A 23,356-nucleotide genomic window follows, 5' to 3' on the forward strand; every position below is an offset into this window, starting at 1 on the left:
ACCTAGAGTTAAGGTCTAAAATTGATCCCTGTGAAACTCTGCTAGAAACACCCCCATTTGATGATGATTCCCCATTGACTACTACTTTTTGAGAGAAGTCAGCCAGTTCTGAATTAATTTAATATGTACTTTATTGATACTGTAGAGTACTAATTATTAATATTTTAAACAGAATGTTTTTGGCACTGAGTCAAATGCTTCACAAAAGTCTAAGTGTATTCAATGGCAAAAAGCTAAATTAACACAGAGTTAAGGTTGCTTGGTGGCATGTTGTCCCCTTACAGAATGCTGAGTTGAGCAAAATTCAAACTTTTGAAAAGCAGGAAACACGCAGTTAACATTGCATGGGCAACCTTAACTTTGCCCTCTTTCAGAAGTGTCCCAATATGCCCCATTAACACACACTCTGCCAGCCCCACAGTTGATGAAGTGTACCAGCTCTTCACCTCTTTTTACAATCCATTCCCTCTCACCCACAAGATTCCATCTAACACTATTAAAGGCGGGGTGGGGGTGCGGGGGGAAGGCTGCTCATGCTACTTTCTCTCTACGCTCTTTGAACAATGCCTCAATATGCACATACTCACCCTGGCCCATGGCATTATAACAATCAGGAGGTTCCAGATTCCAGTGTAACTCACACACTTAGCCAACTCCCCAGAAAGAATATAACGTGTACAATTTAAAAACCACTTCACAGCCTTTTACAACTTCAGAGTAACAGCCGTGTTAGTCTGTATTCGCAAAAAGAAAAGGAGTACTTGTGGCACCTTAGAGACTAACCAATTTATTTGAGCATGAGCTTTCGTGAGCTACAGCTCACTTCATCGGATGCATGCCGTGGAAACTGCAGCAGACTTTATTTATACACAGAGAATATGAAAAAATACCTCCTCCCACCCCACTGTCCTGCTGGTAATAGCTTATGTAAAGTGATCATCAGGTGGGCCAATAGAGACTGGGAGTGGCTAAGTCATTATGCAAGGTAGCCTATTTCCTCTTGTTTTTTCCTATCCCCCCCCCCCCCAGATGTTCTGGTTTAACTTGGATTTAAACTTGGAGAGTGGTCAGTTTGGGTGAGCTATTACCAGCAGGAGAGTGAGTTTGTGTGTGTATGGGGGTGGGGGGGATGTGAGAAAACCTGGATTTGTGCTGGAAATGGCCCACCTTAATTATGCACATTGTAGGGAGAATGGTCACTTTGGATGAGCTATTACCAGCAGGATAGTGAGTTTGTGTGTGTGGTTTTTGGGAGGGGGGTGAGGGGGTGAGAGAACCTAGATTTGTGCAGGAAATGGCCCAACTTTATTATCATGCACATTGTGTAAAGAGTTGTCACTTTGGATGGGCTATCACCAGCAGGAGAGTGAATTTGTGTGGGGGGGTGGAGGGTGAGAAAACCTGGATTTGTGCTGGAAATGGCCCACCTGATGATCACTTTAGATAAGCTATTACCAGCAGGACAGTGGGGTGGGAGGAGGTATTTTTTCATATTCTCTGTGTATAAATAAAGTCTGCTGCAGTTTCCACAGCATGCATCCGATGAAGTGAGCTGTAGCTCACGAAAGCTCATGCTCAAATAAATTGGTTAGTCTCTAAGGTGCCACAAGTACTCCTTTTCTTTTTACAACTTCCTTACACTTATTCACAAGATATTATCTCAGCCTACATTTTTCTTAACCATAATTAAAGCATTAGAATCCTCTCATATTCCCGCTCACTGCTGACAACATCCTTTGTAATAAAAGCCTTATGCCCTGATACTGACAAAACCTACATAGTTCTGCATAGAAATAATGCATATTTGCATACTTGTGATGAAGTGGGAATGTGATGTGACTTTTGGCAGTAAAAATGTGCTGTTTTGGCAACAAAATACACCCACCCCGACAAGAGACATAAGTCTTTTTCCTTTAAATTTTTGTCAACAAAGTGCCAGTGTAGACACCACGCTTGATTTTATCGCTTTAATTGGCCTCCAGCAGGTGTCCCACAATGCCCATTGTGACAGCTCTGGTCAGTAGTTTGAACTCCACTGCCCTGCAGCCAGGTAAACAACCATCCGCCCCTCCCACTTAGAAGCCCCCTTAGAATTTTTGAAATTCCATTTCCAGTTTGCTTGGCATGGAGAGCTCTCATCACATCTTCCCAAGTGACCATGGCTGGTTATCACAGCAAACGCTCTCCCGCTTGAACTATGCGGAGCTGCTGGATATGCTCAGTATATGGAGAGAGAAGGCTGTGCAGTCCCAGCTGCACTTGAGCCATAGGAATTGGGATACCTACAGGCACATTTATTGAGGCTTGTGTGAAAAGGGCTATGATTGAGACATGCTGCAGTGCAGAGCGAAGATAAAGGAGCTGAGGCAGGTGTACCATAAGACGAGGAGGCAAACCATTGCTCCATTACTGCACCTAAGACTTGCTGGTTCTATAAGGAGCTGGACACTATCCTCAGTTGCGATCCCATCTCCACCGCCAAGAGCCCCGTGGATACTTCAGCGGGCCTGGAGGGGGTGGAAAGAGGACCTAACCTGAAGGACAAATTCATTGATGAAGAGGTGGAGTTAGATGACAATGTGGAGCTCCTGGAGGGGTCGCCTGGTGGAGCAGGCAGCCAGGAACTGTTCACCACTCTAGAGGTGTCTAGCCAGTCTCACTAGTTGCTCTCCTACAAGCAAGAAGTAGGAGAGGAGATGTCTGGTAAGTGGCTGTGGTTTCTGTAGTGTGGAGGTGGATGCAGGGTATAGAAATGTAGAAGGCTGGCTGTGCTTCTGTGAGCTGGACATTTCCCTGTGTAGCTAATCAGTATGGTGGAACAGGGTGTTGACGCATGCTGAGATCTCATGGGAATCCTCCAGAGAGATCTCCAGGAAAGTTTCCTGGAGATTCTCGGCAATCCTCTGCCGAAGGTTCCGTGGCAGAGCAGCTCTGTTACTTCCCCCATTGTAGGGAACTTTCCAGCGCCATTCAGCAATCACTTGTGCAGGAACCAAAGCGGCACACAGGCAAGCAGCATAGGGAGCAGGGCAGAAGCCATAAGCACGTAGTAGATGTACTCTCATTTTCCTGCTTACCCTTAGCAGTGATACATCTGCTACAATGACCTCTGCCTGTGGAAAAGTATGGAAGAATCTTCGATTTTTCCCCCTAGTTGGCTGCACCACAACCCTTGCAGAGTGAGTGCTCTTTTCCACATGGGGAGCGTTCCCCCTCAGTACTCACCATGCTTTGGGAGTTTGCAAGAGATGTGTGCTTGCCAAGGGTCAGTGAGAAAGTGATTGTTATGTTACAAAAGGTGTATTTTACTGAAATGTTTCAATGCTGTGCGTGAATTTAACAATCATGCTTCTGTGCATTGTTCCTTGTGCTTGGCAGATGTGACCCTCAGGAACACCCAATACACACCAGCCGAGTGTCTCTGCCAGATAAGAAAGTGCCCAAGACAGAGCAAAGAAGACATGTTCTGGGAGGTACTGCACTCTTCCAGTGCAGAGAAAAGGGAACGAAAGGAGTGGAGGGAAACCGAAAGGCAGAACAGAAAAGAAAATCATGAGTTTGTTAAGGATGCTACTGAGCGGATGATTAAAGTCATGAAGGCACAAACACAGATGCTGAAGTCCTTAATAATGCTGAAGACTGAGCAGCTCCATGCCAGCCTTCTCCAGCAGCACATTCAGAACTCTTTTCAAAGCTCCTCCCCCCCCCCAACTCCATCCGCACAGTCCTTTCCGGGACTTCTCAGTTTCCCCTTCGCTCCACCCCCGCAGACAACTTTCATAATGATAGCTGAACCTACACACAGCGTTGAAAGTCTGCCCTTCCCTGGTACCTGCTTTCCCATCAAGCATCTTTGTGTGTTTGTGTGTGTTGTTTTTTGTGCAATAAAAGCAAAGTTTTTTGATGGTAACTCATCTTTATTTGAGAAAAAAAAAGGAGTACCTGTGGCACCTTAGAGACTAACAAATTTATTTGAGCATAAGCTTTCATGAGCTACAGCTCACTTCATCGGATCCATAAACTGCTGTAGTTCACAAAAGCTTATGCTCAAATAAATGTGTTAGTCTCTAAGATGCCACAAGTACTCCTTTTCTTTTTGCGGATACAGACTAACATGGCTGCTACTCTGAAACCTGTCAACTTTATCTGTTTTCTATAAATTGAGATAGCAGGCACTACCAATACATACACAGGCAGTTTATTCATGTGCTTGCTGGAATGTAAGGCCCCAAATGTCACCATTGCTTCCTAGGAAAACTACATGTAATGTAACATTGTACCACCAATCATAGAGATATACATTACTGGTTCTCATTTTCAAAGTGTTGCCTCAAAGCCTCCCTGATTCAAATTGCTCCCTCTGGGCTCCTCTGATAGCCATGGTATCTGGCTGCTCAAAATCAGCTGCCAAGCTGTCTGCCTCAACACTCCACCCCAAGCAAACCTTTTACTCTTAGCTTCACAAAGATTATGCAACGTACAACACACGGCCATGACAATGGGCATATTATCCTCATTAAGGTCTAACCTGCCATAAAGGCATCGCCAGCGCACCTTTAACTGCCAAAGGCACATTCCACTGTCATCCAGCACCTACTCAGCCTATTGTTGAACTGCTCCTTACTGCTGTCCAGGTTTCCTGTGTAAGGTTTCATGAGCCATGGGCTGTAAGGGGTACACTGGGTTTCCCAGGATCACTATGGGCATTTCAACATCTCCCTCTGTAATCTTCTGGTTTGGAAAGAAAGCCCCCACTTGTAGCTTTCTATACATCCCAGTGTTCTGAAAATGCATGCGTTTTGCACCTTCCCGGATCACCCCATGCTGATGCCAGTGAAATGCCCACGGTGATCCACAAGCGCCTGTAACACCACGGAGAAGTACCCCTTCCTATCGATATACTCCATTGCAAGGTGGTCTGGTGCCAAAATTGGAATGTGTGTGCTATCTATCGCCCCTCCAGAGTTAGGGAAACCCATTTCTGTAAAGCCATCCACTATTTCATGCACATGCTCAGCCACCCCCAGAGAAGCAAGACCTCTTTTATCCTGGACCTAGCTCATATGAGGGGGGAATCATCCCCCTTGGAGGGGCAGGAGTCCCCCATATGTGGCACAGACATGGGAAGGGAGAATGTGGGATTGACAGGTGCCCCTGCCCTAGTCTACCCCAGTCCTCCTGCCACTCAAACTCACGTCCCACTTCCCAATGTCCTACCCCCTCCACTCAGGAATACCCATGATGCAAACCAGCTGTAACAGAACTACAGCATCACCCTTGCAGCTCTTGTAGGGGGTGTGGCCAAGGAAACAGAAGATATTGCCGAAGTGCCACTGTGTTCCAGCTACCTTTAGGTGCTGAAATAGTCCTTTAGGGCCATGGACAGCCATGTTTAAGTTACAGCAGTTGCAAATATGCTCCAAATTATGCCAGGCGAACTGGTCACCAGTTTTTCTAAAAGATATGTTTTTAGTTCAAACAGGAACTATTTCAGGGAAATTCCATGGTCTGTGTTCTACAGGATGATCACAATGGTCCCCTCTGTCCTTAGAATCTATGAGGTCAGAAGGGATCACTGTGATCATGCAGGAGGTGAGACAAGATGATCACAGTGACCCTTGTTTGAACTCGAGCATATCTTTTAGAAAACATCTAATCTGAATTTTAAAATTGCCAGTGATTGAGAATCTACCATAACTCTGGGTAAGTTGCTCCCATGCTTAATTACCCTCGCTGCCTTTATTAGCACTTTGAATTTGTACTAGCTTCAATTTCCAGACACTGGATCTTGTTATACCTTTGTGTATTATACAGAAGAGCCCATTATCAAATATTTGTTCCCCTTAGAACTGTGATCAAGTCACCCCTTAACCTGCTCTTGATTAAACTTAAATTATTCAGTTCCTGGACTCTATCACTATAAGGCATGCTTTCCAATCCTGTAAATAAAGCATATGGGACCAGGTCAAGGCCCCTCTCCAGCCAGTCCCCATCACTGAGGTTCCATTTCAGAATGTAGCTGTGGGTATTCTGGGTCCTTTCCCTAAGACGACACCCAGAGGAAAGCTGTACATACTGACTTTCATGGATTTTGCCACCCGATGGCCGGAAGCAGTAGCTCGAAGCAACACCAGGGCTAAAAGCGTGAGCCAGGCATTGACAGACATTTTTGCCAGGGTAGGTTGGCCCTCTGAAATCCTTACGGATTCGGAAATTAACTTCCTGGCAGGGACCACGAAACATCTTTGGGAAGCTCATGGGGTAAACCACTTGGTTGCCACCCCTTACCACCGTCAAACGAATGGTCTAGTGGAGAAGTTTAATGGAACTTTGGGGGCCATGATATGTAAATTTGTGAACGAGCACTCCAATGATTGGGACCTAGTGTTGCAGCGGTTGCTCTTTGCCTACAGGGCTGTACACACATCCCAGTTTGTGGTTTTCACTCTTTCAACATGTTTATGGCCATGAAGTTAAGGAACCATTACAGCAACAGTGGGAGGGGGTTACATCTTCTCCAGGAACTAACATTTTGGACTTTGTAACCAACCTGCAAAACACCCTCCAAGACTCTCTAGCCCTTGCTCGAGAAAACCTACAGGATGCTCAACAAGAGCAAAAGGCCTGGTATGATGAACATGCCAGAGAGCATTCCTTCAGAGTAGGTGACCAAGTCATGGTCCTGAAAACACTCCAGGCAATAAGATGGAAGCATCATGGGAGGGGCCATTTATGGTCTGAGAGCGCCTGGGAGCTGTTAATTACCTCATAGTGTTCCCAGACCCTACCCTAAAACCTAAAGTATTCCATGTTAATTCTCTAAAGTCCTTTTATTCCCGAGAAATCAAGTTTCTCCAGTTTACAGCCCAGGAGAAAGACAACACTGAGAGGCCTGAAGGAGTCTACTATGAAGGAAAAAGCAATGGTGGCGTAGAAGAGGTGAGCCTTTCCATGACCTTTGGGGCATAAGCAGCGACAGCAAATCCAGGAGGATGGACAGAATGGGCGTACCACTCCATTGACACAGGAGATGCTTGCCCAATTACAGTCCAACCCTACAGGATGGCTCCTCAAGCCAAAACCGCAATAGAAAGGGAGATCAAGGACATGTTACAGATAGGTGTAATCCACCCCTCTGAGAGTGCATAGGCCTCTCCAGTGGTTCTGGTTCCCAAACCAGATGGGAAAATCCACTTTTGTGTGGACTACCGTAAACTGAATGCTGTAACTCACCCAGAAAACTATCCAATGCCATGCACACATGAGCTATTGGAGAAACTGGGACATGCCCAGTTCATCTCCATCTTAGACTTAACTAAGGGGTACTGGCAAGTGCCGCTAGATGACCCAGCCAAGGAAAGGTCAGCCTTCATCACCCATGTAGGGCTGTATGAATTTAATGTGCTCCCTTTCGGACTGCAAAATGTACCTGCCACTTTCCAGAAACTGGTAGATAACCTTCTGGCTGGATTTGGGGAATTTGCAGTTGCCTACCTCGACAATGTGACTGTATTCTCAGACTCATGGGTAGAACACCTGGAACACCTCCAAGCTGTCTTCCAGGGCAAAAGGGAGGCAGGATTAACTTTTAAGGCCAAAAAATGTCACATAGGCTTAAACAGGGTAATCTACCTTGGACACTATGTGGGTCAAGGAACTATCAACCCCCTACAGGCTAAAGTTAATGCTATCCAAAATTGGCCTGTCCGTAAGTCAAAGAAGCAGGTCCAATCCTTCTTGGGCTTGGTCGAGTATTACCAACGATTTGTACCACACTACAGCCAAATTGCCACCCCCTGACAGACCTGACCAGGAAAAAGCAGCCAAATGCCGTTCAGTTGACTGAAAAGTGTCAAAAAGATTTAACCAGCTTAAGGCAGCCCTTACATCTGACCCTGTACTGAGGGCCCCGGACTTCAACCACCTATTCGTCGTAACCACAGATGCATCCAAGTGTGACGTGGGAGCAGTTTTAATGCAGGAAGGATCAGATCAACAATTCCATCCTGTTGTGTTTCTCAGCAAAAAACTTTCTGAGAGGGAAAGCTACTGGTCAGTCTCAGAAAAAGAATTTTACACCATTGTATATGCTCTGGAGAAGCTACGCCCATACATTTGGGGACGGCATTTCCACCTGCAGACTGACCATGCTGTACTGAAGTGGTTTCACACAGTCAAAGAGACTAAGAAAAAACTTCTTAGGTGGAGACTTTGAAACTCCTTCGGTGGAGACTCCAAGACTTTGATTTTAAAATACAACACATTTCAGGAGCTTCTAACAAAGTGGCTGATGCTCTCTCCCGGGAAGGTTTCCCAGAATCAGCCAGGTAAAAATGTCCCCGTATTCTACGTCATTGTAGTCCTTAAAATGTAAAAAGTACTGTTTAGTTCTTCATGTAATTATTAGTAAAATTAGAGGTGCATGTATCGTATTAACTGTGTTTCCTAAGCCACCAGGAAAAAAATCCCAGCCGGTGTGGACCCGACCTGAACCAGGCTGGCCTGCTGATTTGGGGTGCCTGTAATAAATAAAGTGAGGGGATCGCTCCCTTTGATTGACACCAGCCAGCCAGTTAGCTGTAAAATCCCTCCTGGTAACTGTTCTTTACTTGCTTTACCGGTAAAGGGTTAAAAAGTCCCCCAGGTAAAGAAAAAAAGTGGGCACCTGACTAAAATAGCCAGTGGGAAGGTAGAACTTTTTAAAATTGGGAAAGAGACTTTCCCTTTGTCTGTTTTCTCTGGGCTAAAGAGTCACAGCAGCCATGCTATAAGCAGCTAAGCCAGGTATAATTACAAGTCATCAGATCATGCCTAGAACTACTTATCTGAACTCCAATGTGTAAGTAGATCAGAATGTTAACTAGATGCGATTACGGTTAATTATTTTATTTCTTATTGGCTTGCGGACTCCTCTGTGCTAACGCCAGATGCTTTTGTTTGCTTGTAACCTTTAAGCTGAACCCCCAAGAAAGCTATTTTGGGTGCTTGATTTTTGGAATTGCCTTTTTAAAATAGAGCAAAAACCTAAATTCCAGACGTATTTTCTTTCTTTTTGTTTTTAATAAAATTTACCTTTAAGGAGAGGATTGGATTTTTGGTGTCCTAAGAGGTTTGTGCATGTTGTTTGATTACCTGGTAGCCACAGCTAATTTCCTTTGTTTCCTTTTTCAGCTCTTCCCCAGAGATGGGGTGAAAGGGCTTGAGGGCACCCCACAGGGAGGAATTCCCAAATGCTCCTTCCTGGGTTCAAAGCGGGTTTTGTTGCATTTGGATGGTGGCAGCATTTACCAAGCCATGGTCAGAGAAAAGCTGTAACCTTGGGAGTTTAATACAAGCCTGGATTGGCAAGTATTGATTTTTAAAATCCTTGCAGGCCCCACTTCTGCACTCGGAGTGACAGAGTAGGGATTCAGCCTTGACAGTTTTTTAACAGCCCAGGTAATTAACCATTGGAACACTTTACCAAAGGCTATGGTGCATCTCTCTCCATCACTGGCAATTTTTCAATCAAGATTGGATGTTTTTCTAAAAGATCTGCTCTAGGAATTATTTGGAGGAAATTCTATGGCCTGTGGCACACAGGAAATCCGACAAGATGATCTCAGGGGTCCCTTCTCAGGCTGGAATATATGAATCATTCTCAAGGTTCTGCTCTGAATCCTCTCCAATTTATCAACATCCTTCTTGAATTGTGGATGCCTGAACTGTACACATTTCAGAGTAGCAGCTGTATTAGTCTGTATCCACAAAAAGAACAGGAGTACTTGTGGCACCTTAGAGACGAACAAATTTATTTGAGCATAAGCTTTCGTGAGCTACAGCGAAGTGAGCTGTAGCTCACGAAAGCTTATGCTCAAATAAATTTGTTCGTCTCTAAGGTGCCACACGTACTCCTTTTTTTTTTAACTGTACACAGTATTCCTGTAGGGGCTGTACCAGTATCAAGTATAGGGTAATATAATTTCTTTACTCCTATGCGATATTCCCATTTATGAAAAATCCAGTACATATGAAATGGATAAGGATTGGCATTACAATCTGTACTGTTTTGTATGCATGTGTGTCTGGGGTCTGACATTCATGAAAAAAATGTGAAATTGCCAGTAGGGAGGTGTCACATCAGAGAGTAACAGAGCTCTCAAGACCGCTTAAGAACACAGAGCTCATTTCTTGGCAATACAGTGAAATCTAATCTTTATATGATGGGATATCCACAATGTAATTCTCTCCTCTGTATTTCAACTTTTTGTTAAACTGTTAGTACAGATAAGCCCCTTCTAAGGGAAAGATAAGCCTGCTGTCTGTAAACAGTTCATGACACATGCTGTTTCACTGACTGAACCACTGTACTTTACATAGTCAAGTCAGTTGTAGAACAAAAAGGTTCATTCCATTTCACTGGCATGCATCACCATAAGTTTCTTTAAGAAACCTGAACAAAAGACACTGCATATCAATCTTCTGGAAAAGGACTGTTTTGATTATCTGTGAATAGCCTATCAGGTATTCCACAGCCCTATTCCTCTATTTTCAATGACAGCTTTCAGAGTGAATTTATCCTCCTGAATTTTATTATCATCTCACCCAGACAGAGATGCCTCTTTGATGATGGTTATCAAAATGCAAAAAGACAATCATATAGAAGAACAGTTTTATATCTGAGGCCAGCAAACGTAAACACAATAAATAATCGGACTTTTGATGCTGTGTAGATTTAATATAAGTAGCCTAGTTCAGAGAAAATAAAATGATAAATCATCTCTTTTATGATGTTAATAAATAAAATATATGAAAATACTTTGTTAGGATGGCTATAGCCTTCACCGTCCTACACTCATGCAAATACCACTAGAATAAAGTTTGCTTTGTTCTTTTTACATAATACAATTTTTTTAAACATAGCAATATGCTGTGGTGTAAATTTCATACAATTTGAGGCTTGTATCATATGTAAAGATTGACCGTCTATCCAATACTAGGGTTCTGTTATTTAGGGCATTTTTTTAGTGTTTTACTTGTTTGCTGTTGCTGGGGTTTCTTTATTTGGTCTTATCAATCAAATTTGGAGTTTTTATGATCCACAAAGTTCCACCTTGTAAGAAAAAACAAGAATTCTGGGTTGAGGGGGGGTTAGTTTAAGCAGTTCTTTATCTCTCCGGACAATCCATTCTTTGTGCCAAACAAGCTAGAACTGATTTATGAGTTCAGAAATTCCACATGAAGCTTTTCATTAAGTAGCCAGTAATTCTGGAAATGTATATTCCGAGAGAATATCTATCTGTAACGGGACAATATCCTTAAAACATAGTTAAAATCAAAGGGGATTACAAAACTGTATTCAACAAAACTCTCAAAGTTCTAAAGGAAATACCTGGCAAACAATTTCCTACCAGTTCAGAGCAGTCTATGCCAAATAATCAAGGAAGGAATTTGTTTGTCAAAATGCAGAGGGAGAGGATTAAAGTTTAATGTATTCAACTTCTAGCCAAAAGCTTTTGAGGTTAAAACTCAGAATCCAGGTTCAGTCGGACAGAAAGAGTCCTTGTCGTGATAAAAGGAAGTGATTAATTCCCACATGGCCTGAGAGATGAAAATCACGGAAGACAGGCTTCCCAAGAGAGAGCTGATGACACCATGAAACAATGGATATGAACAGCTTTCTGTTATTTATCCTACATTATGGAGCAGCCAGTAGACTCTTCATAGTTAAGGCTTTAGCCCAGTTCCTATTATAAGCCCTCTATTTTTCACTCCCCTCTAAAAATTGCAAATAAAGACTTATGGGGTTTAAAATCAGGAAGGTGCTCCTGGAGCAAATGTAGAATTTTTCTATCACATTTCATTCAAATTGAATGAGGGCTTCCTGAACTATGGATCTCCTCCCATAACTGATTGGCATTATACCTTTATGTGCTCACTCTTAACTTAAAAAGGACATGGGGTACAGGCAAACACACATCAGTGAACTCCACTGGATCAGCATTATGCCCTTCATTGGTTTTGGGAGCGTCTAAATACAGAAAATAAGAGATTTGGTGTTCTTTTCTGGAACATTAGCTCAAATTAACCATGTTCAGATTGCTGCAATATAAGGAGGGTTATCACTGCCAGCTAATGATCCACGCAAAGTTCACCAGCCAGAGAAACTGCAGTCAAGACTAGAGCTGATACTGCATCCCTTGAGAGTGCTTTAGAGAGAGCCCCTCATCCATAGTAGACACGGGCAAAATGGAACCACCACCGTTGCTTTCAATATCAATATATCCCTTGGTCTACATGAAGGAGCACCAGACTCAGAGCAAGGAGACCACGGGGACAGATTCATTTGACATGAATGGGCCTCCACAGATTTATACTTGCTGAGGATCTAGCCCCATTAGCCCACTATTACTTATAATTCTATGCAATTTACAAGCTGCCTTCTTGGGGAAGACTTACCCCTACTTTAGGGAGAAGCAAAGAGTCTCCCATCTCGCAAATGAACAACAGAGGGCGGACCATGTCACTCGTGTGTAGCTGGAATAGAGCTGACATCTCTAACATGGCAGGTGAAAATCTCATCCATATAGCCACATTGTCTCTCAAGAATAACAGACAAAATCTATTTGCTTTGTTATGCTGTCTGCAAATATGATTATTCTTGCATAACCCACCCTCACAAAGCACTTTGAGGCCAAAACCTATAGGTAAAGTCAAAGTATAATTAAAAAATAAATATCACCTAGGAGTCCTAATTCCTCTGCCCATTAGCTACTACTCCCTTCCAAAAACTAGTAGTAGAAGCCAAGAATCCTGATAGCCAGCATTGTATGGCTGCCTAACAAATAGTTGAAACTGAAGTTCAGTCTACTCCAGCAGGAAGAACTCTGAAGGAAGAGGAAGAATGGTTTTACAGGTAAGTCACTGATTGGAATCCAGGAGACATGGGTTCTATTCTTGGCTATACTATAGACTTCCTATTTGAGGCTGGGCAATTCAAATAAAACAGAATTTTCAGATGTTACCACTAACTGTGCTTTTGATTTTCTGGGTACCCACACTTCATACACTCAGCCCTGGTCTACACTGGGGGGTATTGATCTATGTTATGCAACTTCATAGAATCATAGAATATCAGGGTTGGAAGGGACCTCAGGAGGTCATCTAGTCCAACCCCCTGCTCAAAGCAGGACCAATCCCCAATTTTTGCCCCAGATCCCAAATGGCCCCCTCAAGGATTGAACTCAAAACCCTGGGTTTAGCAGGCCAATGCTCAAACCACTGAGCTATCCCTCCCACTGTGAATATTCAGCTACGTGAATATTTAGATCGACTTACCGAGGTGTCTTCACTGCAGTGAGTCAACTGCTGCCACTCCCCTGTCGACTCCTCCTGCGCCTCTCACGACAGTGGAGTATAGGAGTTGACCGGAGAGCGCTCAGGGATCGATCTATCACATCTAGACTAGACACGATAAATCGACCCCTGCTGGATCGATCGCTGCCCACCAATCCAGTGGGTAGTGTAGACATATCCTAAGGGTTTGATTTTCAGCAATGCTAAGCACTCACAGCCGCAACTGCAAGCTATGGTTGCACACTTTGAAAAATCAGGCTCTAGGTATGTCAAGTTAGGCCTCAAACTATTGAGGCACCCTAATTAATGGACATTTTTGAATATTTTGAACATAAACCTGTCCATAACTCAGTTCTCCATGTGCAAAATGGAGATAATACCTCCTTCTCTCACAGGGATGTTGGGGAGATAATTTCATTAATGTTTGTAAGGAGCTCAGATACCATGTTAATGATCACCACAGAAAAGCCCAAAAATAAAGGGTTTGGGTTGTGTGCAGTAAATAAGGCATGGAGCCACACATTGAATTAATAAAAAAGAAACACTAAATCAAGTAAGCATTTGAGCACTGGCACCTGAGGTACCGTGCATTGCCCACCCTATGCAGTGAATGAAACAGGGGTCCTTGTGGAATTAATACTATGTGTCAAGTATCAGAAGGGTAGCTGTGTTAGTCTGTATCTAAAAAAAACAAGGAGGAGTCCAGTGGCACCTTAAAGACTAACAGTTTTTTTGGGCATAAGCTTTTGTGGGTAAAACACCCACTTCTTCAGATGCTTTTTACCCACGAAACCTTATGCCCAAATAAATCTGTTAGTCTTTAAGGTGCCACCAGACTCCTCGTTGTTTTAATAATATGTGATCATGTAAGTAAAGGCTACCTCATAGTGTATATGCAGAAAATGACAGAATTAACACTGCATGCACTATATAATGAAATGGTGATTCCCCAAATTCAAATCTTGGAAAAACAGGAAATGCAGAGTTAAGGTTCTCCCACATAATCCTTAAAAGAAAATTAGAGTTACAATACCTCCGCCCCCCCGCCCTCCACAAATACTAGAACAACAGGAAATGTAGAGTTAAGGTGACAGAGTAAAGGGTTAAGGTAAACTTTAACTCTGTCCTTTTATGGATACCAAGCAAAACTAAGAACATTACAGCACCTTACGTGTGTATAAAAAAAATCTAGTACTAGTGGCACCTTAGAGACTAACCAATTTAGGTGCCACAAGTATTCCTTTTCTTTTTGCGAATACAGACTAACATGGCTGCTACTGTGAAAAAAATCTACCACTTTCTCTGTGCCCACCGCTACTCCAAATCAGGACTCCCGTTCATACATACCAATAGGATCCGCAACATGGTCCATATAACAGTACTGACAATGAGCAAATTCTACTCATTGACAGAAATCACAGTGGTCACACTGCCTCAACCTCATTACTTACTATTGCACAATCACAATTAAAGAGTCTAATAATGAATTACAGCACATCCTTAAATTACTTTTCTACAGTTCACATGTGACCAAAGGAAAATATTCCCCACTCCCCAAAAAATGACGCAACAAGCTGCTGGCTTCCAAATGGGAGGCAGGGATGAGTGGCTGTGATGTGGGGAAGTATCACCTTAACTCTGCAATTACCAGTTTGGGTACGTTTGTGGAGGGTGAGGGGTTGTACACAGCCCTCAGAGGGAAAGCAACGGACAGGTGCTGGCCTTTAGACAAATTGCCTTCCTGAGGATATTACACAGTGTAAGGGAGTGGGATATGGGTCCCCACCTAGAGAGACGTGACAGCTGGCAATCTGAGACCTGATGTGGCACTCCTGGAGGGGGACACGAAGCAGTGTGTTACAGATGCTATTACCCCAAAACTGTGACAGATGGCCCCCTGGTCATTCTGTCAGTTAACCCAGTGGAATATACACAACCTGCTGATTTTACTTGGCAAAAAGGGTGAGATCACAAAGACAAATCAGTGAGTCTATATGAATTTTAAAGGCTAAGCTGTTGATGGGGCAGAGGTCCTTGTGCAAGGCCAAATTAATTTAGCATCTCATGAAGGGAGACACCTAGATCTCACTGAAATTATTACTTCTGGATTATGTCTAGAGTAATACATGCACACCCTGTCTGCGCAGGAAGGCTGTTTTCACTGCCACACATTTTGTGAACACTCACAACACTGATTCTATCCCAAAAGACAATATACACAATTAATAGTACAGTTCTCTTATTACAAATCTATTCAAGTTTATGCCAGTCTTGTGCAGACAGGACGCTCCTGAGCAGGCTCTCATTTGGGTAAAATCTGCGTGTCTGACCTAGTTCTGCAGAAAAACAATTAAAAGGAACCCATGTAACACCACTTTTTGGAACTTAAGGCTCTGCTAACCACCTCTCTTCTGCTCCTTCAATTTACTGGTCACCCACCTACTTTTAAATGTCCCCCACTTTCCCATGCCTGAGTCTCTGGAAATACTCTCTTGCCCTGCTTTCTTTCTCCCAATATCATGTCTCCTCCCCCTCATGCTCTCTATACCTTTGCCTCTTAGGTTCTATCATGTGCAAAACAGGAGGAGCCAGAAGCAAACATCCTGGAAACAGTGATAGATGGCAGCAATCTTTACTAAAGTTAAATGTTTACAAGGCAGTTGGCTCCTGAAATTATGAAGTATTTCAAACAAAATCACAAGAGTGGTGATAAAACCACAAAAACTACCTACTCTGTTTCTACAACCACATGAGAAGAAGGCAGGGGGCTGGGCTCCTTAGGCTGCTTGGGGAGGGGAAGGAGCTTGCTGTGTGATTGCAAAAGCCAGAACTTCTCTCCATGGGCAGACGATAAGACTTCCAATATAACAGGCACAGCAGGACTTGTCTCCAGAGCGAGGGTACAGAGCTTGCAATGTAACAGACAAGGTGGGGTTTGTATCCATGAGGAAGGGGACAGGCTTGTCATATAACAGGATAGAGACTCCCAGACTGGGAGGAGGAGGAGTTTGCTATGTAACAGACAGAGGGCGGGGCTCATCTCCATGGGGCCAAAGTTTATTATGTAACAGATGGGGGGAGGAGTGGATGTCTCACCACAAGGAGGAAAGCTTTCCAGGTGAAAGGGAGTGTGGTGAGAGAAGACACCTGCAACCAGCAGAACCCAGGGAAGAAGATGACACCGCTGCTGTCCTGCCTCCTCCTGCTTCTTGTTCCACGTGCGCTTGCTCAGCATCTTAGAGTCGTCAGAGTCCTTCCAGAGAAGGGAGGAGATTACTGCTTCCTCTTCCCTTCTCACTGGGTGCAATCACTGCAGGATAAGAGTGGCAAAATGAAATGGCTTCAGCCACATCAGGACCTAACTTACTCAACCTTGTGTTGTCTTCCTTCCTCCTTTGGCGAGGAGGATTGTGATGGTGGGGGACTCAGCACTAGAATTGCCTCAGTGAGGAAGGGTAACTGCAACTTCTTTGAGAATGGCAGACTCCAGAGAATAAATGGAACACAAGTGCTATTAATCCTTGGTGGAGATGCCCCAATATCCCTCACAGGAGGCAGTGGAATGGGCCACAACTGGGGTCACTGTGAGGAGAGCATTACTCCTGTAAATCTGCTCAATGACATGGACATGATCTATTTATTCTTCAAACATTTAGGCAGGCTCTTGGGATACAATACGGGGATCATGTTCATCCTTGCCGTAGGCACAGTCACAACTGGAGGCTACTGGGCAGGAAACATAGAGAAGAAAAGGCAGCAATACATGAAGTGCAGATGCAAAAATGAAGAAGATTTTGATGATGTAACAATTGACCCTGATGTCTTCTTTATCTGTGCAAGTGTAGTAATGTCCTCCTTCATGCTGCTTGCTCTCTACTGCTTCTACGATCACTTAGTGAATATAATGATAGGATTTTTCAGCCTATATGCATCCATTGGGCTTTACAGTTGTTTGTCTCCCTCTGTGAACAAACTCCCATTTGGAGAATACAAACTCCATTTACCATATTTTCACAATGGTCCACAAGTTAGGACATTGTTCCTGGCAGGATTTTCTGTCTCCATCACTGTCACATGGATGATCTTCAGAAATGAGGACCAGTGGGCCTGGGTCCTGCAAGACTTTTTAGGAATCTCTATCTGCCTTTATGTTTTAAAAACAATCCGCATGCCTACCTTGAAGAACTGCAGTTTGTTTCTAGCTGCTCTTTTGATCTATGATGTGTTTTTCGTATTTATCACTCCTTTTCTAACCAAGTCTGGGGAGAGCATAATGGAAGTGGCAGCTCTCGGACCATCTGACTCTGTCAGTCGTGAAAAGATCCCTTTTTTGTTGAAGGTTCCAATATTATCCTCTGCATCAACCTTTGATGACAGCCCCTTTACTATCCTTGGCCTTGGTGACATTGTAATTCCCGGTTTCCTGATAGCCTACTGCCACAGATTTGATGTTCAGATGCACTCCTCCAGAGTCTATTTTGTAGCTTCTACCGTAGCTTATAGCTATGGCCTCCTGGTGACCTTTGTAGCGTCAGTATTAATGCAAATGGGTCAGCCAGCTCTCCTCTACTTGGTGCCCTTTACGCTTACCACTAGCCTGGTTGTTGCTCTTCTGCGCAAAGAACTCACTATTTTTTGGACAGGCAGTGGTTTCACAGAGGACTTATCTTGTCCTTCCTCAGGGATCACCTATCCAGATACCCCAAGAGATTCAAATACACAAGTGTGTCAACAAGAAAGGGAAGAAAAACTGATCAATTTCACATTCAATGAAGAACAGCTAGATAACTCCATTGTAGTGACAGAAGAATTGACTGATCTCAACATATACGTTGAACAGAACTCAGACTTCATGCTATGTAAAGAAGAACCAATCAATCAACATGATGGTGAACATCAGGGAGAGATTCTCAGAGCAGAGAAGAATGAGTCAGACTCTATGATAGAGGGAAAAGCTCCACAAACATACCCAGAAAACCTCGACATGTAAATAATGCTGGTTTTGCAATCACTGAAGAGTCTGCCTCGAAAATGGATCAAAAATGCAAGAACATTCAATCTCAGTGTAGTAATAAACCTATAACATGTAAATCATCTTTGTAAAATGCAGTGCTTTAATGTGTTCTGATATGTGCATGTGACAATTTTGACTAGACATCTGTACCATTTTGTTGTTGTTATGCTAGAAAGATACAAAGATTTTTTTCAAGTCATTTTATTAATGTTATTTTAAAAAGAAAAGGATAACCTCAAAGAACAGTAAGCACTTTTACATAACTAATTCTAGGTAATAATGATGTCAACATAAATGAGCACACTGAAATAAAGCACTCGTACAACAATATAATTGATGTATAACAATTAAAACAAGAGTCAATTAATGAAATAATAAAAACACAACTATAAAGTAAAAACAAAAGTAAACTAGGCTACCCAGGATAATACAAAAGAGCTTAGGATACAATGTGAAAGATTTTCCTAAAGGTCTAGAAGTTTTCATACTGCCACAAATGACCCAGTCCTTTGTTTTCCATGTAAGAGTTCACTATTCAGATCCCAGACTCATCTCTCCCCATCCAAATGTTACCCCAATATAAAATATCTGAATATCCATTTTAGTAAACTGAAGTCCAAACTTTCAGAGAAGGTTCAGCTGAATATTTTATTTATATTTAGGCATTTCAATTATGACTATCACCATAGTAACTGTGCCTCACAAACATTAATGAAAATATGCTCTACCTGAGGTTATGGGCTTCATGAATAATCAATGGCTGAAGTTCTGTATCCTGTATTATGTAGGTCAGACTAAACGGTCATAATGGCCCTAAAATCTATGAATAATCCATATTAATTCCATTTTATTGGTGGGGGAAAATGGAGGTCTTGAATAATTTTCCCAAGATAATACAGGGAATCTACTGCATAGCTGGGAAGAGAATCCAGCTGTCCATATTCCCAGTTTCTGTGCCTTAACCAAAAAATCATCCATCCTCCCAGCACAAAGGGGATAGAGCAGAAAAGTGAATTTGGCCTGATGCACTGAAAAAACCCTCTCTCCTCAAGCTACATACTGCAGAACTCTGCACGTATCTCCCCCAAGAAAGCCTGGGAAGCATCCAGATGTGACAGATACAGCTACCCGAAAGATTATACGTCATTGTTCACCAAACAAGTACTTGATAAAAGTTTTGTGAATAAACAAAGGATTGTACAAGTCTGCACAATTTTAAGCCAAGGAACTAGCTGCCAAAACAAGACACTGTAAATCATGTGCATTATTTTCTTATTTTCCCATAGTACAACATTTGTATTGGTAACACCTAAGAGTAAATGTAGAACAACTCTGATTGGAAGAAGGGATGGTAACAGATATAATCATAGTGTAAACTCTTTTAATTTCCACAGTACTCCATGATCAGGTTCCTCCACCACAAAAAGAAGCACAGTTGATGCTCATTTTTCCTCCCGTGAGCAATTATCAGCATAGTCTCTAAAAACTAAAATACACCATGGAGACTACCATCCCATGTCTACACTCAGAAAACCAAGCTTGTATGAAAGCGTGTTAGCTAACATCTTTTAAGTAACATACTGTGTTAAACAACTTAGCACTCAGTGTAGACAGGAACAAGCTATGTTTAAAAATATGGGTTGACCCCTACACAGGGTTAAACACAACCAGCTAACACCTCTTTAATTACGACAATTGCCCTTGTCCAAACGAAGAGAAAAACCTTGTTAGTTAAAGCATATTAGAAAACATGTTAGTTAATACATTTTCTAACATGGCACATTTTCCTACTAGGACTTAGAGATAGTTAAACTGCTGCCACCAATACTTTGTTTCATGGGTAAACAAACACCTTCTTTCTCCACAGTTGTCAGTGCAGCATCATTCACCAGCACTAAATTTATTGTTTTAAAAACAAAGAACCAGAATGAGATTCAGCATATAATCCCCCAAAAAGTCAGCAGAGAGCAATAATTTTCAGCCACTGCTAACAGAGGCAAGTTTTATACCTGTGAGTTAGAGGTAAAAAGCTGAATCAATTCTGAGAATACTGTCCCATGTATCCAACCTATATTTCAAGATACCATGCAGGCTATATAAAGGAGAGGTGATAGCCTTCCAATCCAAAACTGGATATAGTAGAAGTTTTCCCCAGCAATCCTCATGCAGGAGGGGACAGAGACAGAGAGAACTCTAAATGGAGCCCTGATATAGAACAAGCATAATTCACAATGACTTCAGTGGGAACTGTACTTGTGGGATGAATTTGGTCCAGTGTGCCTCAATCTTAGCCTATTGTTGTAGCAGGGTTATGGCTCCTCACACAAAAGATACCTGAGAAAACTGTTAAGGGTTTCTGCATTCAGGTACCTGTGTCCATTGAGGAACAAGTGGCAGCTAAGAAAAATTCTCTTTTGAGAGAGGTGGAACATCTTGAAACAAGGTATTTGTAAGCACTAGAGTCTAATGACTAGATAACTAGGGTTGAGGTGACTACTTGTGTAAGAAGTTTCAACTCTGTTGACAATGAAGTTGAAAAAGCCTTGGTAAAAAGAGCAAACTGGAGAAGGCACAGGCTGCTTCAAAGTCCTGGTAAAGGGTCTTCAGCTAGCCTGGAGATACTGTACAGCAGAGATTGGCAACCTTTGGCATGCAGCCCACCAGGGTAAGGCCCCGGCAGGCCGGGCCAGTTTGTTTACCTACCACGTCTACAGATTCAGCCAATCACAGCTCCCACTGGCCGCAGTTCGCTGCTCCAGGCCAACGGGGGCTGTGGGAAGCGGCGAAGGCCAAGGGATGTGCTGGCCGCCGCTTCTCGCAGCCCCCATTGGCCTGGAACGGCGAACCATGGCCAGTGGGAGCTGCAATCAGCTGAACGTGCGGACGCGGCAGGTAAACAAACTGGCCTGGCCCACCAGGGGGCTTATCCTCGCAGGCCACGTGCCAAAGGTGGCCGATCCCTGCTGTCCCGTAATCAGTTTTAGATGGAGATTCCATGATCCCAGTAGAGTTGGGTAACACAGCCCATTCTACTTATTATATTAGCTAAAAAAAATACTGTGAAGCCAACAACTTCAAACCTTCCAATTGTGCAGCTTTCATTTGATGGACTACTAATGTCCACACCTCCTTATGGTTTCCTTACCTCCTGTCCTGAAAGGTAATATGCTGCTAGAAGACCACCAATGAAGCGGATATTGACCTCAAAAACAGACACCTCTGAATTCTGGGAAGAGAGGAAAAAGTAAATGTTTAAAAAGCTTCTCTATACAACAATCAAGGTATCAGAAGAAACTGTTATCATTAGGGTAGACATAGATACAAATCCAAATGTACAAAAGGACTTGTAGTTTGCCAATATTTGGATTCACAAGGACAACCCCCTGGCAAATCTTCATGACAACAGCCACCACAGCCTGTCTGCAGCTCCATCCTCCTGGCCAGAATCCCTCTCCCACATTCCTTCAGAAGTGCCAGCATCCACACCTACTGCCCACTCACACTGTCCTATGTGTCTCCTCCCACTCTTTTCCCTTGAGCCTCCATAATTCATTTTCAGTATCTATAGGATATAGGTACTTGACAGCCCCCTAAAAATGGAACTGTCCCATCTCACTTCAGGGTTCCGAGTACAATGTATAATTTTTAGACCTAAATTATCTGAGAAAATCCTTGCCGTTCATCCACTCACCCTTGTTTTCTGTGAGAGAGCTGCACAGAAACATATGGCAAACTGGGAATTCTGGTTTCAGAGTAACAGCCGTATTAGTCTGTATTCGCAAAAAGAAAAGGAGCACTTGTGGCACCTTAGAGACTAACCAATTTATTTGAGCATAAGCTTTCATGAGCATCCGATGAAGTGAGCTGTAGCTCACGAAAGCTTATGCTCAAATAAATTGGTTAGTCTCTTAGGTGCTACAAGTATGAGCTGTAGCTCACGAAAGCTTATGCTCTAATAAATTGGTTAGTCTCTAAGGTGCCACAAGTCCTCCTTTTCTTTTTGCGAATACAGACTAACACGGCTGCTACTCTGAAACTTTTCTTTTTGGGAATTCTGGGACAATGTTAGCTGATTACAAAAATCTTATCACTTCAGTATTAATGATATTCTCATAATGTACCGCAATGTTAAAATATATACCGAATGCATATTACATTTAAGTTTAAAAAAATCCACAATGAAAATATATTTGCCCCAGAAGTTAAGATTTTTTTTTAAGGTAATTAAGACAAAGGTCTGGAAGGTAGGCCATGTTCATGCTTGCTGTCCTAAATCATGAAATATCTCATTCTTCCTGCCTCCTATTGCTATTTTATGGGCACCAGCATAGAAGTAGGCAAAGGAGATCCCACACCTCACTGAACACCCCCATGCAAGAAAAACACTGAGGAAAAAAAAACCTGACATGGTAAAAGGTGTCAAAAGACAGCCAGATAAGATGAGGATTAGAAGATAGCAGGAAAATGGCCACATCTGTAGATTTACGTAGCACAAAAAGACATTTGTGACATCTTCACAAATCCCTTTTTAGATCCCCTCGTCTCCCAAATCGCTACATTAAAATGGAGTAAGGGTTGAGAGTACATATCAGTAACGTAAAGGTAAAAATTTACAGGATTTTGCAATAATCCCCCAAACAATTCTATCCATGCAATAACCATACAATTATAATTAGTGAATAATATTATTTGTAGTGAATAATAGTATTTGTATTCCAACATTAAACTGATCTTTAAAGGCACTTTAATGGACACCATGTCGTGTCACAAAGTAGAGTTAAGGTTGTTTGGGTGCCCTAACTGTGCATTTCCATAATTTAACATATTTGGATATCTTTTAAGCTTAACTTTCTGAACTTCCTGATTTAGGGAAATTGATTTAGGGATAATTACCACCCTCCTGCAATTTTTTTAACCTTGTATTACTGATATGCACACTCAACCTTAATTTCTTCTTAATTTAGTTTCTGTCTGAGAATTTCCTAGATTTTTAAAATTATTAAAAAT

General features: G+C 42.6%; 1 protein-coding gene and 1 pseudogene across 4 annotated transcripts in view; one reads left to right on the top strand and one right to left on the bottom strand.

Annotated features, from left to right (window-relative positions):
* The window catches only part of MAN1A2 (mannosidase alpha class 1A member 2), a 304,833-nt gene that overhangs the window by 120,918 nt on the left and 160,559 nt on the right, over positions 1 to 23,356 (bottom strand). For 3 of the 4 annotated variants that reach the window (XM_073310578.1, XM_073310564.1, XM_073310588.1), the window contains exon 5: positions 21,495 to 21,575. The exons of the other annotated variant lie outside the window; for it this stretch is intronic. In XM_073310578.1, the coding sequence (XP_073166679.1) occupies positions 21,495 to 21,575 (81 nt within the window). The remainder of the gene's footprint in view (positions 1 to 21,494; positions 21,576 to 23,356) is intronic. 4 annotated transcript variants of the gene reach the window in all.
* Positions 16,511 to 18,325, top strand: LOC140905555 (signal peptide peptidase-like 2B pseudogene; annotated as a pseudogene).

Source organism: Lepidochelys kempii, chromosome 1 (assembly GCF_965140265.1).
Source record: "Lepidochelys kempii isolate rLepKem1 chromosome 1, rLepKem1.hap2, whole genome shotgun sequence".
Lineage (NCBI taxonomy): Eukaryota > Metazoa > Chordata > Testudines > Cheloniidae > Lepidochelys > Lepidochelys kempii.